This window comes from Ambystoma mexicanum, chromosome 11 (genome assembly GCF_040938575.1).
Source record: "Ambystoma mexicanum isolate Mex_15411 chromosome 11, UKY_AmexF1_1, whole genome shotgun sequence".
NCBI classification, from domain to species: Eukaryota; Metazoa; Chordata; class Amphibia; order Caudata; family Ambystomatidae; genus Ambystoma; species Ambystoma mexicanum.
This window is the reverse complement of record NC_090934.1, coordinates 1,075,097,824-1,075,113,849: the sequence shown is the minus strand read 5'-3', so window position 1 is coordinate 1,075,113,849 and position 16,026 is coordinate 1,075,097,824. Positions and strand designations below refer to the sequence as shown.

At 44.4% G+C, this 16,026-nt stretch overlaps 1 protein-coding gene across 3 annotated transcripts in view; it reads right to left on the bottom strand.

The window, feature by feature from the left end:
• Nucleotides 1–16,026, bottom strand: part of LOC138504113 (myosin heavy chain, cardiac muscle isoform-like) — a 610,907-nt gene that overhangs the window by 239,737 nt on the left and 355,144 nt on the right. For all 3 annotated transcript variants that reach the window (XM_069624333.1, XM_069624332.1, XM_069624334.1), the window contains exons 14-15: nucleotides 15,724–15,787; nucleotides 14,914–15,060 (exon numbers count right to left, since the gene is read on the bottom strand). In XM_069624333.1, the coding sequence (XP_069480434.1) occupies nucleotides 14,914–15,060; nucleotides 15,724–15,787 (211 nt within the window). The remainder of the gene's footprint in view (nucleotides 1–14,913; nucleotides 15,061–15,723; nucleotides 15,788–16,026) is intronic.

Genomic DNA, 16,026 nt, shown 5'->3' with positions numbered 1-16,026 from the left:
GTCTGGGGTGCCCCCATCTCACCTTTCACTCCCTGACAGGGTAACAACCCTGTCATAGCACCCCTTTGTGCACGGAGGTCGTTCCTTAATTCAGTAGGAAATACTTGTTTAATGAAACGCCTTGTTGAAACTTCACAGTGCTGGTGTGCTAGACTGCTCTGGGAGAGAACCACCCACACTCTCTAAAGGGGTACAGAATTAAATAATTAAACTAAGGAACAGCCAAACATTCATGTATAATGAACTGTGGAATTTAAATAATTGAAGACAGTTGTACATAGTTTGGGGGACATACCACAATACAGTGAGCACAACTAGTAACTCAGCACAAGCAACTGAAGCTATAGTAGAACTTAGGGGTAGATACATTCATATCTCAAAATGATTACTGGGGATCCCCTTGTTTTTTCTGCACCTCTCAGCGCTTCACAGAGGTGATCAGGTAATGGTTAGAAAAGGGAGGTGGCTGATCTGGATATCTTAGAAAGAAACTAATTGCTGACTAGAACTGACATGCCACAACCAATGCCACAACCAATCTACCTGTGCTTTCTATAGATTTCCAGAAGACACGAAAAGAGTGAGAGGTCAGACTCTAAGCTTGTTATTTTGTTCAATTCCCCTTTACCCCAGGTGTGTCCGGGGCGCAACTGGTAATTAGAGAGATTGCAGGCTAGACATTCACATAGGTCTGTGGGTTTCAGCTGATCCTTCACAATCCTATCGCTGGACCTGACAAGTTAGCAGAGGTGGGGAATTTGTAGAAACTATTATCCACCACAGGTGTTCACAGACTGAATAATAAACACTTTTCAAGGTTTCTACAGTCATTTGGGTTTGTGGGATGAGGTACTCCTCTGTATCTTCTAGTTCTTATATATATTGGCATCACTGGATCAGCATGTTAGAACCTTGTCTTGAAACCATGTGTAAACTCATTAACGAATGGCAACGGAAATACCCGGGGGGGGGGGTGAATTATTGATAATGGGGGACCTCAATAGTGCTTGTCTCCAGGCTCATGGTGAAATTGCTCTTCCCACCGTGAGTTTGGGGAACAAACGGCATGGACAAATTTGGATGAGGATGTTTGAGGGCCTTGCTTTATCTATGCTAAATGGTTTTATCGGAAGGGATGTTCCTGCGAAGTGGACTTGGTCAAATGGCTCCTCGAATTCTATAATTGATTATATTTTTGTACGTTTTGGTTTATTTGAGAGATGTAGCCATGTATTAGTCACACCTAATGACTTCAGCGATGACAGTTATATATCTACTGTCTTCATTTTCCCTGCTCCTTTTCAAACAGACGCACATATCAAGAAATACCCTAATGTTAGAGTTAATCCTGCTGGAACACAAGTTACCTGGAACGGGACTTCTATACGTAGGGTTAATGAAACTGCTTCAGCTTGTCTATCAATTAATTAATCACATTGGCAATATTCAACCTTTATCGTGGAAAACGATGGTTGATTCTTGGGGGAGCTACTGTCTGCCAGTTTGGATAAACATGTTCGGACTGGTGGCTCATACAAGAAGCACTGCCATGTGTATGATACCATAGTGGTTAGTCAAAAGAACGCGCTCCGCCTAAAGATTAAAAGCATAAGGAATTATATGACTCTTTCCTGCAACCATAAAATACAGCAGATAAAGAGGGCTAAACAAGCATATAAGAACTGTGCTAAGATTAATCTTAATTCATGGTATCATAGAGATGCAGAAAAAATTATCTCGATCCACAGAAATAAAGATGTTCGGTCCTTTTGGCATTTAATGAATGACCTTACACGCTCACAACCTGAACATAGAATCTCCTCAGTTGCGAACATCAATGGGTCCCACATTTTGCAATAGTCTTTGGCAATCCCTCTGATGAGGAACTTGAAGAACCTTCCTACCTGGCCACAACCAATGATTCTTGGGTGATGACCATAAGTAAGGAACACATTTTAGTAGCTATCAATAGGATTAGCTCCTCGAGAGCCAGTGGACCCAAAAATCTGTCCAATATCCTATTTAAGGGGCATCCAGAAACCTGGGCCTCGATATTAGTGGTTTTATTCAACAATATCATTTCCACTGGTATGTTTCCTGAATCCTGGTCAAGTGCATATATACCAGCAATTTTCAAAAAGGGCTCACGTGCTGATCCACTACAATTTTGACCAACAGCAATAATTGATGGTGGCTATGATGACAAGAAGCATATGTGGGTGTTTTCCATACAGAGTAAATAAATTGAGAAACAACAGGGGACAATGAACCTTATCACTGGAAACAGATTGCACAGAGTTTGGTAGAAAATTCCATGTCTTTTGGTTTTGCAGGAAGAAACAGCAGAGGTATTGTTCTAGGTTTGGTATACCTATTAGGTTTGCCCATAGGTTTGGGGGTGGTATCTGAAAGAGAAGTGAAAAGCAATTCCGAGCAGTGTAGTGTACACCTTCCAATAGCGAGAGGTGAATTGTGCTCCTTTATCGGCTATGAGGACAGATTGCATACCGAAGCTCTGGAATACATGCAATGAAAAGGTGAGGTTTGCTGAGTTGCTGTGGGCAGTCCTACACAGGGAATAACGTGGACCATGTTGTTGAAGGAATCAACTGCACTAAAGGGGTGTTACCTGATCCTGTGGAAGGTTCCCTTTGAAAACTATGGCTATACTCTCCAAGGGACCTTCAGGGAACAAGCATTAACTAAAAGCATCATGCAGGGGCCCCAATGATGTTTTGCTCTGGTTTCATAGCACATAGATGTTTATGTAGTGTTTGCTGTCCTGGTTCACGCAGGGTCACCATCACCAACGCTGCAGCAAGGCAAGGGTCTTCTGTTGGCCTGGATGTCCTGCTAAGTAACAGGGGTCCAGGTAACCATTTTGGAGCCTTGGTTTGAGATTCTGTATCTGGCAGAAATAGGTAGGCTTCTCGACACAGTAATCCATGTAGGCCTACTAATGGAGCATACTGTTCTGCTATAAGGTGCAAATGCATCCATTCACAGGTACATGCCAGCAGGTTTGTGTGCTGCCAAATCATTCTATTAGGAGGATTGGATGTAATGCAACAAGGTCTGGAAGTTCCTGATTGCGCCTGTGGGACAATGCATCTTCTTTGGCATTGGAGGGCCCAAGTCTTAAAGTGACAACCCTGATGCATGCAGAACAGAACTGATGCCAGTGTACTGTTTTGCGAATTTAATATTAGTAAGGGACAGGAGATTGCTTTGGTTGATGTGTACCTTTAACCAATGGTGTACTGTTTGGAAATAGTGGGCCCATTCAAGAATGGTGGCACGGATCTTTAAGCGATTCTTCTTAATGACCGTGTAGTTGAGTTCATAGGTAGTAGGCTTGCTGATCATGAAGGTGTCATGTCGCCGTTCTCGAGGGGCATTCCCTGGCGACTCGGAGATCAATGGCGACATCGGCACCATTAGAATGTTCCATTTTCAGTTTCTCTATTTCCGGCATAGGCTTTCTAGCCTTTCTTTCACTTTCGACTCAAGCAACGGTTATTCCTCCCAGAAGCCAGATTTAGAGAACAAGCACTAAATGGTGTCATGACAATCCAGTGGCAGGACATAGAGGGGTCAGGAACACTCTGGAGCTCCTTAAACGCCATTTTTGGTGGCCCAACATGGAAAAGGAAGTAAAAGAATATGTCTCTACATGCCCGACCTGCTGCAGGTCAAAATACAGCACCCATAAGCCTGTGGGATATGTGCATCAAGATCGACCTCCTGGAAAACCATGGGAAGTAATCTCTACAGACTTTATTGTCGAATTACCTCCGTCGAATGGGTGTTCTTGCATAATGGTAACAGTAGACAGCTTTACCAAATTGGCACATTTCAATCCCTTGGCTGGCCTTCCATCAGCTTCTGAGATGGCTTTGATATTCGCCAAGGAGATATTCCGTCTTCATGGGATACCGGCAAGATCATTTCAGACAGAGGCACTCAATATGCATCTCGATTCTGGAGAGATCTTTTTAAGATTCTGGGGGTCGAAAGAGCAATGTCTTCAGGTTTTCATCTGCAAACCAACGGCCAGACGGAGCGGATAAACGCTTCATTGGAACAATACCTCTGCTGTTTCGTCAATGGTCAACAAGACAACTGGGTGGACTTACTGCCCACAGCAGAATTTGCTTATAACAATTCTTTCCACAGTGCCACCAAACCCAGTCCATTCTACTGCAGCTGTGGGTTCCACCCCAGATTTTTGCCGTCTCTACCTATCCCTCCAAGTAATACTCCTTCGGTTGAGGCTTTACTTACTCGCTTGTCAGAAGCCCACCAGATGGCTTTGGAAGGTCTACAGGCTAGCAGACTTCGCTATAGTTCTTTTAGTAATAGCCGACGTTTGCCATCACCTCCCTGGAAAAAGGGGTCCCAAGTTTGGTTATCCACGAAATACCTTCCCCGATGGTTGCATACTTCCAAACTATCCCCCCGTTATTTGGGACCATTTACCATTCTGGATAGAAAAAATCCTGTGGCATTCAGACTACAGTTACCCAACCATATGAAGAGAATTCATCCTGCATTTCACTCTTCATTGCTTAAGGAGTATCGGGAGGATGATCATCAGCGCCCTTTACCCCCGGTTTTCACTCCCACCAATACATTTCCAGAAGAATATGAGGTGGAATCCATTCACGGTACAAGGCTGGAGTATCTTATACATTGGAAAGGATACTCACATCTCGAGGATTCTTGGGAGCCGGTGAGGCATGTTCATGCTCCCCGTCTGGTGCAGAGATTTCATCGTTTACACCCAGGAAAACCGGGAGGGGTCCCCCTCAAGAGGGGGCATACTGTCATGTCGCCGTTCTCGAAGGGCATTCCCTGGCGACTCGGAGATCAATGGCGACGTCAGCGCCATTAGAATGTTCCATTTTCAGTTTCTCTATTTCCGGCATAGGCGTTCTAGCCTTTCTTTCCCTTTGTCCTGTTTCCGTATTTAGCTCCTCCTCTTTGTTTTGATCGGCGCGTTGCAACTTTCTTGCTTACCGCGCCGAACCTGCGTTTGTTGCGCTCGTAGTCTTTTCTGTAAACTTTTCTCACCGTAGCCGGCTCTGCCGGCCTGTCCTTCCTTGTTTCTTTCTCTCCCCTCTTGAGCTTCCGTTTGGTGCCTTTGGCGTCTGACGGGTTTTCCGCTGTGCCTTTGACTTCCCCTCCGTTTCTCCCTGCTCCAGTTTTGCCTTATTGGCTCTTTCCGATTTGCCTTCTTTCTTTCCTTTCCTCATTTCTCAGACCCGTCCTTGTAGCCGTTTTCTTCTTACTCTGTTCTCTTTCCGTAGTGTTCTTAGCCTTCTGGAGTGCTTCCACGTTGTGGGTACTCCAGTGTGCTCATCTTCTATTCGAGTGCTGGAAGTGTATTTTCTCCATTCTGCTTTCGCCATACCTACCTCATCCACTGGTCACCGAAAGTCTGCCTGCCGATAAGAACATCTATTGAGAGGTTTTTTTGAGCCGTGCTTTTTTCCTCTCAGTCGGTTTCTCCAACAGGAGGTCCCTTGTATCCCTGTCACATCAGGGAGACAGGGTGGCTTCCTATTGTAGAAGACCATTTCTCTTCTCAAAAAAGAAAACTTCCAGAAGAAAGGGGCGAAGACAGGAGCCTGCATCCGAAGAATCAGGTGAGGAGGAAGGGGAGCAGGGTTCTATTGATTCCGGTCCGGAGGAATCCGGGGAAACAAGCCATATTCCTGACAGAAGACAACTGGACATAAAATGCTTGTTGTTGGGGATCGCTGAGACAAGATAGCCCCAACAGAATCTAGAAAAGCTTTGGCATCCTGGAAGTATGACAAAGAGGGGTTGCGTGCTCCTCGACATGGGCCATAGTAAATATCTTTTTCTGGGCCTTGAAAGTCTGATGAGCGTTGTTTGACCACTGAAATGCTCGTGCCTTGGTTAGTCATTGAAATGAGCCACTATACAGGTGAAAACACTTTTAAAAATGAGAAAATCCCAGAAGAGCTTCCTGATTCTTAGGTGTGAGCCAGTGAAATATCCTCGGGACTCTTTTGTCATCCATCTACACCTCTTTTGGGGTAAGTTGAACCCCAGGTACTGCATAGTAGCCACGTGGAAAAGGCTCTTTTAAAGTTTAGTATAAAGATCATCTCGCAGTACCGTTGCGACACTGATTTTTATATTTAGAGATCCAATGAGTATATCATAGAAGTAAACTATCATGTATACCAGTAAAAGTTCATGAAATACATCATTGATAAAATGCTCAAAGGTGGCCAGACCATTTGCTAGGCATGAATAAATATGTGCATAACCCATGCTACATTTGAAAAAGGGACCTCTATTCCTTCCCTTGCCTCATACACATGCAATTATATCCTCCGCCTATATCCGGCTTGGTATAGACATTAGCAGATCACACCTCTTTTATAAAGACAGAGATGAAGGGTAGAGGGCAACTTTTCCATTGCAATACCGTTAACAGCCCCATATTAATGCATAGTCTGAGTTCCTTGTCTTTTAATTCTAAATGAAAATCAATGGTGAGGTTGCAGGTGAATGTGAGCTCCATATGAATCCATTCAGTAGGGAAATACTCAGGTAATCTTTGAGGTGTGTGCTTTGCTGTTTCATGAACCACATGGCACCTTGGTCTCAGGGATAAAATCAATGTTACTGGCATATTCTCTGTTGATTGGCAGTTGTTCAGTGACTTTTGCGCTTTTTTGTTGTTGAAGACATCAGCATACTCCTGACAATACTGTGGTTTCTGCCCATCACAGTGGTCCGGAACACAAGGTATAGGAGAGCAGACACCTGTCAGTTCAAGATCGAGAACAGGTCGAATAGGTGTGCAGAACGTGTTACAAAAGGCCAGAGTAAGCGCCATAGATCAATGCAGCCAGTCCACAGTGCAGCGATGGAGGGTAAACCACAGTTTATCCATAATTATCCCAAACTGGGAGGGGGTCGATGAGATCAAATACAATAGTTTCCTTGTGGGGATTTTCAAGGAGGCTGCTGTGGGACGCACAAATGACTGGGCTCAAGAGTGCGGTTTATAGTGTTCATTTTGGTACAGGACCAAATGGTCAACATAAAAGTCAAGACTATGCAATAGAAAGGTCTCAGGGTAGTCAAGTAAAGACTTTTACCTTGGGTGACTAGTCCTCTCATCTACAGGGCGTTTGCGTTCTATCTAGCAGTATTCTTTCCTGGGTCCCGTACCACCAGCTCTCTAACACCAAGTGCCCACACAAAGTTTAGATCTGTGCTGGTTTTTCTGGAGTTCTATGTTGAGGTGCTAACAGATATTCCAGTGAGTCCACGATGACGGCCCCCGCAGACCTCTCCAGTCCCCTAAAGTTCAAGAGGAAGCCAGTGTTATTTGATCCATTGGTAAAAGGAAAGATAAGGCGGTAGCTAATCCAGTGCGCCAAATCTCAGTCTGGAAGGAAAAGAAAAATGATTGGCTAGAATGTTCAAGAGAGAGATGGATCCCCAGTTTAGTGATTAGGACCCGTGAGTACCTGTGAAAGACCTAAGGAAGTGTGAAACCTTAGTGATTGACTGTGGTTGACGATTGGTCTGTGGGTTCAGTGGCAGGTCATAGGAGGAGTCTGACCTATAGGCACCAAGTCCAAACCATTGTAGTGGAGCAGGATGAGAGGCGATAACAGATGCTACGCGGATGTGAGCAGAGTCCAATCCCAATATCATGAGGACATGGCGAAGAGTGCGGGCCTGCCAGCACAAAGGCAAGAAAACGAGAACAGAGAAATCCAGGCGTGACTAGGCAAGGATTATGGGAGGAAGAGGGAATCGAGAGGACACCAAATCAGGCTGAAAACCAGAAGACAGCGAATAGAGCCAGAATGGAGTATTAGGGGAAAGAGAGTGTACACCTAGGAGGAACGGAAGGTGGACTAGATGGAAGGGCAAGAGAATAACTGCTAGGAAAGATGATCTTTTTGCTGTTTTCCTCATACAAACTTTCTTTTTGCTTTGTTTTGACTCCTGGGTTGACTTTTGGAGGTAAGTAAAGTCATCTGCTTTTTTCCCTTTTCTTTTTGCTCAGTCCTATGGGTCCATAAGACTATCAGTACTAAGGGACTATGGCCCTTATGATATGTTTGCCTGTATCCCGCCGGTAATTTCGTCGGGATACCGGCAACCTTGCCTTACTGTCCCCGCCACCCGATATCCCGGTATTACTGGGATATTACGGGAGGCTGCGTGCCGGTAAGTTCCCACTCTCATAGAGTCCAGTAGGACTCCATGGGATGGGAGGGCAGGAATCACCTGCCCCGTCATTAACAGTGCCAGAGATTCAGGCATTAATTTTCCGTTATGGGCTTGAACTCCCTGCAGGTCAGGTCTCCAGGGACGTCATTTCACCAAAATGCCAGGGGTAGCGGAAGTGACATCACCCGACCCTTGACCCTCTGATGACATCACAGGAAGTGATGTCATTAGACCCCGCCCCAAAGTGATATAGCGGGTAGCGATGGAACACGACATTTCACCCGTTGACAAAACAGGAAGTGGCATCACATAGCATTGTACACTATGAAAAATATAGTTATGATATCACTATATGATGTACATTCATACAAGAATGGATCGCCATATGTATCATTAAGTTCAGTGTTTATTGGCCCGTATTACCAAATGACTGTGCATGCAAGCAGACGTCCATGACCAAATGATAAGCGTAAGTGCTATATAATAACACATCATTAAGCGCTTTATATAGAAAAAATATACACCCAATATCACCCAACCTGTGTTGGTACTCATTTATCGACCTCAGAAGGATGAACGGCTTAGGCTTAGTGAGGCGTTTAAGAACAGACTAAATCAGTGACTCACCCCCTGAAGTGTGCCTGAAATAAACATTTAATGAGGCCAGCAATTACTGTATAGAATTCCAGAAAGACACATTATTTGGTATTCCTATTCTTTCTTATTTGGGGTCAGTGCTGAAAGTGTTAGAAGAAAAATAAGAACAAGTGCCTCAAGTCTTTTTTTTTAAGGGGCCTGAACAAGAAAGCCAGCCACCCCAGAAGTAAAGAGCCACAGCCCAGGAGCTTGCATAACTTAAAAAAAAAAATAAAATAAAAAAAAAAAAAGGTATTTTTTTTTTTAGTAGAGGTCGCAAGGGACACCACAGAGGTCGCAAGGGACACCACAGAGGTCGCAGTTGCGACCCCTGGCGACTCCCAAATGACGTCCCTGCAGGTCTCCCAGGAGATCCATGACCCCTACTAGCAAACTTGAAGTGTACCGATCCGGGAAAAATACCAGAATTACCAGCATTTTTCTGCCATTTTTTTCCAGACCGGCACACTTATAACGAGGGCCTATGTCTCTCTTAGTGAATTCCTTGCATTGTTACAATTGCACACATCACACTAAAAGTGGCATTTCATCTGCCTGCTAACTAACATTTTTCCCTCGCCTCTAAACTGCCTCTGTCCCTCACTTCCTCTGCCTCCACTCTAGCACTTCACCCATCATGGTCACATCCCAAGCACAACTGGCTGTACCACCTACCATGTCCAATGTTCGTTGTCGATAATCTATGTATGTCCACTTATGTATTGTACCCGTGACTGTTTCATTTACTCCCCTCCAAAAGCTGGCCAGAATGTCCCTCAAACTCATCCCATTACAAGAAGCTCACTGCTTCCCGTCAAATCGATTGTACGTTCTTTTGTGACCAAAAGAGCATTGTTCCTCCTGTATATAAAAGAATAGATGAATTGAATTGCGGTTAGGATACTTTGTATCCTGTCAAGTCTCATAGAATGGCCGAGTTAATGCACAGAGCTGGAGACATTCTCCTAGGAGGGTTTCATTTCTATTACAATTCTTTTGGGATTCTGTAAAATAGGATGTTTCTTCATTTTGAAGGTTCCTTGACTACACCTATTCAGGAATTTGAATCCTTCCCAACCCATCATGGTAGGAACACTGCTGAATGATGATTGGTTGGGACTCTTGTGAAGAAGGTCAGTCAACATTCTAAACTGGCTTTCGTAGTAAATATCATGAAGTATGGTCGTGTTTCATTAAACTTCCCTTTAGTAGGCTGAAGGCAGTGAATATTTCGATAAAGATTTGGCTGGAAAGTGAAGCAACAGGTTGCAGGAACTTTGTGGGAAATTTCAGAACGCATGGGGGTGAGCAGCATTTTTTATGAACTAATGTTATGCTTAAACAAGTGTACACCACTCCATAGAAGGAAACACACCTCAGGGAAGGCAGCACAGCATTTCTGTGGACTGCAATAACTTTATTGAAGGGGGTTACGTTCCATTAACGAGAATTTGCCTCATGTCAATTTGAACCAATGCTTTTGGGAGACTCTTTTGGCAGTGTGTCGCGCTTACATTAAAACACTAATCTGGCACGGAGCGCGCTGCATAACTCTGGAGATGGATGTTTAAAGTCAGTGTGAGTCGTGTTTCCGTATTGCGCAGCAGAGAAGGTTGCGCTGCCATCTGAAGGGCTTGACATGGAGATTAGTGTCTCCTCATTGCGCAGGTGGAGAGGTGTGGGGTACATTGCTTTATGCAAGTATGCCAAGGTAAACCACTAGATTTGGCTATGAAAGTGTATAATGCACAAAACTACGTCAGCAACTAACTATGGGGCCTCACTCTGGGGCCACGAAAATGTCTCCTCACTACAGAGCCTGGAAAATAAGTTTCTTAAGTGACTATTGAGTTTACCGTGCTTGGCTCAGGTTTTGCGGTGCATACAGAACTGGGAGCAAAACCAAGAGCATCCGTAACACAAGGAATTATCCAGGCCCTGAGGTGCAGCAATGTCTGGAGAAGGATGCCATGGCTAAAGTGTGTCTCTCAATATGTGACCCAACTAAATGCCCCTCGTCTGTACCAACTAAGTATTCTGCTGAGTCAAAGGGAGAGGATTGCCTATAAGAGGAGTTGTTGTGCCCCCATCCAGGATGTACGGGAAACTATGGGGTTTTCCCTTGCCTCAAACCGCAAACATGCAGTGGAGACCAGGTTGAACTCCTTACAACCAAACCTGCCTCATAGCAACAGCCCAATACATCGCTGGGCGGTGGGTGGAGCCTATTTTGAGCTGCTGCTCTTAAGAGCCAACACAGCAAAATGGCAAGATCATGGGCAGGATGTAGAATGCCCTTGCTGTGGTTTCGCTATTGAAAATCATGTGCACTTTGCACTGCTCTGCCTGCATTACAGGGAAATGAGAAGGCAAACGATTCTCTCGATATTGAGAGGCGAGAAATGTACTCAATGTGAGCCGGCTCTAACTTTTTTATTAAAGGCAGAGCCAGGTTTAGTTGCTTGGGCACTTTTACAGTATCTGTGGAGGGCGTGGGGTGCGAGGAAACGCTTTGCGGGGCAGGGTTTGGTGCTGATGGTATGAATAGGAATGTTTTAGCTATTGCATAATTTTAACTATGATGTAATTGTTTTAATTGCAAAGAAAATTGGTTTTTGGAATGTGGCTGCTATTTTAATTTGTACAATGTTTTATGTATTTTATCCGAATAAACTTATTTTGATGATTGATTCAGTATTACCTTTTGAATTCTTGTAATGTTTAATTTTGCACAGAAAAGACAGGAGTAGGTTTTTGGCATGATTTCCTAAATTGATAAATGTTTTAAATAGAAAGGTTACTTCAGCAGAGAGGCTTATATTGCGACGTGGCTTAATGCGTCAGTGATTTTAATTCTCTTTCTTTTTTTCCCCCTGCGAGCGAGCGTGTTAGAGGAAAGGACCTGGTGCTGAACGTAATTCAGTGTTTCGTTATCCCGGTAACCAGGCCGCATCAGGTTGTTTCAATATTGCATGAGTTTTTGTGTGCACAGTATGCGCACACTGGGCCTCATTACGAGGAAGGAGGTAGAGTGTTAATGGCGCCAGTAGAGCTGCCGGCGCCGTTAACCCCCTACCGCCTCATTACGAGGTCTGCTCGCGGGTCCTGCAAAGGACGTCTGGTAAAACCAGGCATACTTAGCGGGACCTGCTAGCAGACCAGGATGCTAACAACGGGTCCGTAATTAACAGGCCCGTTGTTAGCATCCTTTCCATTCCCATTGAGCCCCTTGGGGGCTCAAGTGGGAATGGGGATGTACCGGGTCTGGGTCCCGGGAAAGAGAATTACTGGGCCCTCCAAGGTCAGAATGGCTCGGTAATTCCTCATTCCCGGAACCCGGACCCGGTAACGGGGTAGCCATGCCGCTAAAAGCGGCATGGCTACATCCATAATCTTAATGAGGCCCACTGTGCCTTTTCTTCCTTAAGAGTTGTAAAGGAAGAAGAAGGCATTTGATCTTAGTGCGGGGAGCGCAGAGATTGTTCCTGAGTAAATTAGTCATGGCCAGCACAGCGATTGTCTCTTTGATCCTGGAAACATTTTGACACAGAATCCATAGCGTGGGTAGCACAGTGACAAGCAAGGTTGTCTACACAATTTTTACCACAAACTAGATTTCACCAACTACAGCACAAGAACTGGCAAATTCAAAAGTACTGTTGTTTTCAGTCCATAGCTGAATGCCTTGTAAAAAAATGATAGTTCCTTTTTGAGTCAAGTTGCTACTCTTCAGAAAACTGAGCAAAAATAGGAGAGACAAGGTTAGCAGTTTTATTAGCCTTTTTTCAGTAAAAAGTTCAAGAAGCTCAATGGCACACACTCTGATTTCAAATGTCTTCTGGGGACAAGCAGAGGGATCTCAAGTACTGAGCGCACAATGTCTGATGGGAATTAGGGGAGGAAAGGGGGAAGTTCGAGCGTACTTTGTACTAACCCTTAATGTTGCTTTTCTCTCTCGCCCCTGCAGATTCCCACCACAGTTGAAGTCTGGAGTCTGATATTTTATTTTACCCACTTTTCCTTTCCCTCAGGAGTGTTCTGGGCTCAGCAGTAAATTAACTCAGTTGAGTGTGACACGCCCTTATGTGTCTGTGGGGTTCTGCAGCTTATGCGGACAGCTCAGGTTTCACCTTACAACTGTGTCCCCAACAGATTGCAGAACCTCAACAGTGGTCTCTGGAGAAATCTATGTCTAGGGGTTAAGTTAACATACCTATTCTCTTGCCCCTCTGTTCCTCCGTTCTCGAAAGGGCTACATGGGTGCAACGTCCTGTCCCTAAATCACTCTTTCCTGTGCTGATGCTTCCTGCTCTCTTCACAGAAGTCTCTATATCTCTGTCTCTCAATCTTTCTATGTCTGTCTTTGTGTGTCTGTCACTTTGGTCAGTGGAGGCCTTGTCAAGGATCCCTTCCTAAGCCTATCCTAGTGTCTCGGATTAAGTGAGTTTACATAAATGAACCTTACCTACCTTTTCTAAGTTTGTATCATTGTCATTATCCAAGCTCTTAGTAAATCTACCAGTAATGTATAACTTTGGAACTGATGACCTTAGGGCACAAGGCCCCATACCATCTTACGGCTGAAAGTGTTAGGGAAACTGTTCTGTGGTTATTCTAAAGGGTCTTTACTGAATTTCATGCATCTGACTACTTAACCTGTGTTTCACTGGTTATTGAATCAAATGCTTGCTTTCTTCTCCCAAGGATTAATGTATATATCCGTTTCATAGTAGATGTGTGGCAATATTTGCCTTGGCATTTTACTTGCTTAGTGTGTATGTTAAAGGCCTAATAAATCATTGTATATTTTTGTACGTACCTGTCTAACTGGAATATTTGGTGTTGTTCTGTGTGCACTCATTGTAGCCCAAGACCACTCTCACAGCCCTCCTGAGTGTAAGCTTTGCCGTTCTGTTAACTTAGCTTGACTGGGTTTTGGCTATTCTTTAGTGCTCCATGTTCACAAAAATATGTTGACATCCCATAATCCAACTCTGGGGTCGATTTTGGAAACCCATTTTAACAATAACCAGCTATCAAGTTTTATAGGAATTGACATTGTAGGGGCATGGGAAACAGACCAGGGCCAGCTCACCCTTAAGGCATTGTCCTGAATAAATAATGTACAGTTTTGCAGATTACCTTCCATTTTCCACTCAGATGGGCCAGGCATTTCCCTCCACTCTGGGAGCACATAATGGTAGTCAGTTTTTCTCTGAGTACTTGCCTTACCCTAGAGCTGGTTCTACAATCAGGCAATTGTACACGACTGCCACCAACAGAAGGGCACTGGGGGTGTAGAGTGCTATTTTTGCTTAAAAACATAAAATCAGGCCCAATTGAAAGAGAGGAGGACCCTAAAATGTCATTTTGCGTGTGGCGGCACATTGTATTTATTTTTTATTTATATAGCGCCTTACTCCAAGGCTCTTTACAGTTTAACAACACGAATACAGAAAACATAGAACAGTAGAAGCAAACAATATACATGAATTAGACCAAAAAACAGTATGTAGAACAATTTGCATGTGAGAAGGAGGAGAAGGGGAGGGGGATGGGGAAGGAAGGGTGAGGGAGAGAGATTAGGGAGTAAATTACATAGTAGGAAGAGAGATCATAGGGAGGAAGGGGGGGAGTGGCTAGAGCTGAGATGGGGGTAATAGAGGGAGAGAGAGATAGAAAGAATGAAAGGGAGAGAGAGAGGCATACATCCTAGCACTGGCCCAGCTATATCTGAACACTTACATTTTCCAAGCCCTTCATACATTCAGTTACCACTGCTTTTAAGAAAGTCATAATAACACTCCTTAATGAGTGGCTCTGATACAAACACTGCCTACTAGCTAAACCTCCTAGCAAGCTATTGCCCTCAATAATCAAATGCATTGCCACACCCCCTAGTACAGTAATGTTACACATAGCAATACCTCCATGCAATTAAGTGATAGGGTGAATGTTGCAAGGTTGGGTGCATGTTTGCGTCCAACTGGAATTAAACTAATCGCTCCAACACCACTTTTCTGGTATGTTGATTGTGGGACTCACCTGACGTGGGAGGGCATCGTTGCCTGAGGTTCTTGATTGCAGCATCTGGACCTGGTACTGCAGGGCAACAACGCGACCCCTCTCCAGCTCCAGTTCGTGTTTGCAGTTCTCCAGCTCACGCTGCAGGGAAGAGCCACCCATCATCTTCTATTAAACAAAGACAGTACGAGTGAACGATGAGACTTATGCAGAGGCCTGACCATGTGGCAACCAAAGGGGTTCAAGTTCTACAGCCACATCTTCTAATGCCTTAGGAAGTGGTGGCGAAAGATAAATGAATATAAAATATAAAAGTCAAGTCAGAAAAGACGTTCTCCCCATTTGAAAAGGAGTCCTAGTTTTCAAAAGGATTAGAAGTTTGTCCAATCAATTGTCCATTCATTTAAACCAAATACTAACAAAGATCAGAGCACTCCGTCCAAGCTCACTGCAGCGGTGTGATGCCGCGGTTCTATGTGAAAATGCTGGCACTAGAATTCCAGTAGTAAGATCACTGGTTTCAGCACTACTGCCTTTGTTATGCTACGGTGCCTTCGATATCCCACTTACTTCTCCCTTCCCCCAACATCTGTAATTCTACATCCACCTGTCATGCATTCAGGAGGGGAATTGTGGCCCAATATGGATGCTTCAGGAAAGCAAGAAGAAGTGGATTCTAAAGAGGCTTTAGGACCCTCAAGGAATTTCATAAACTAGATGCAAGGAGGTTTCGGAGGAGTGCTCTGATGATGCTAAGCAGTGGCATGCATAGAAAACCTTTGGTGGACACATGTTTCAACATGGCAACATTAGAAACATAAAATATGGCACCTTCAGCTTCCTGACTTCAGGCTCCAACTCTTCTTTCTGTTTCTCTAGCTCCTTCATCTTGGTCCTACCGCAAGACACAATTCAAGAAGACAGTGATCAAAGACAAGATACATCCTTGTCAGCATCCCATGGAGTTCAGCTACCAAAAGCCTTAGAGAAACTAAGTCTAAAATCATGTTGTATATTAAGTTGCGCATAGACTGCTCCTCGGATATTAGCGTGTCGGATCCTTCTGAGTAGACAGATCGTGCGAGAGGCCCCAGTGTCTACTGTTTGAGAGCGACATGAAGGAAGGCAAACACT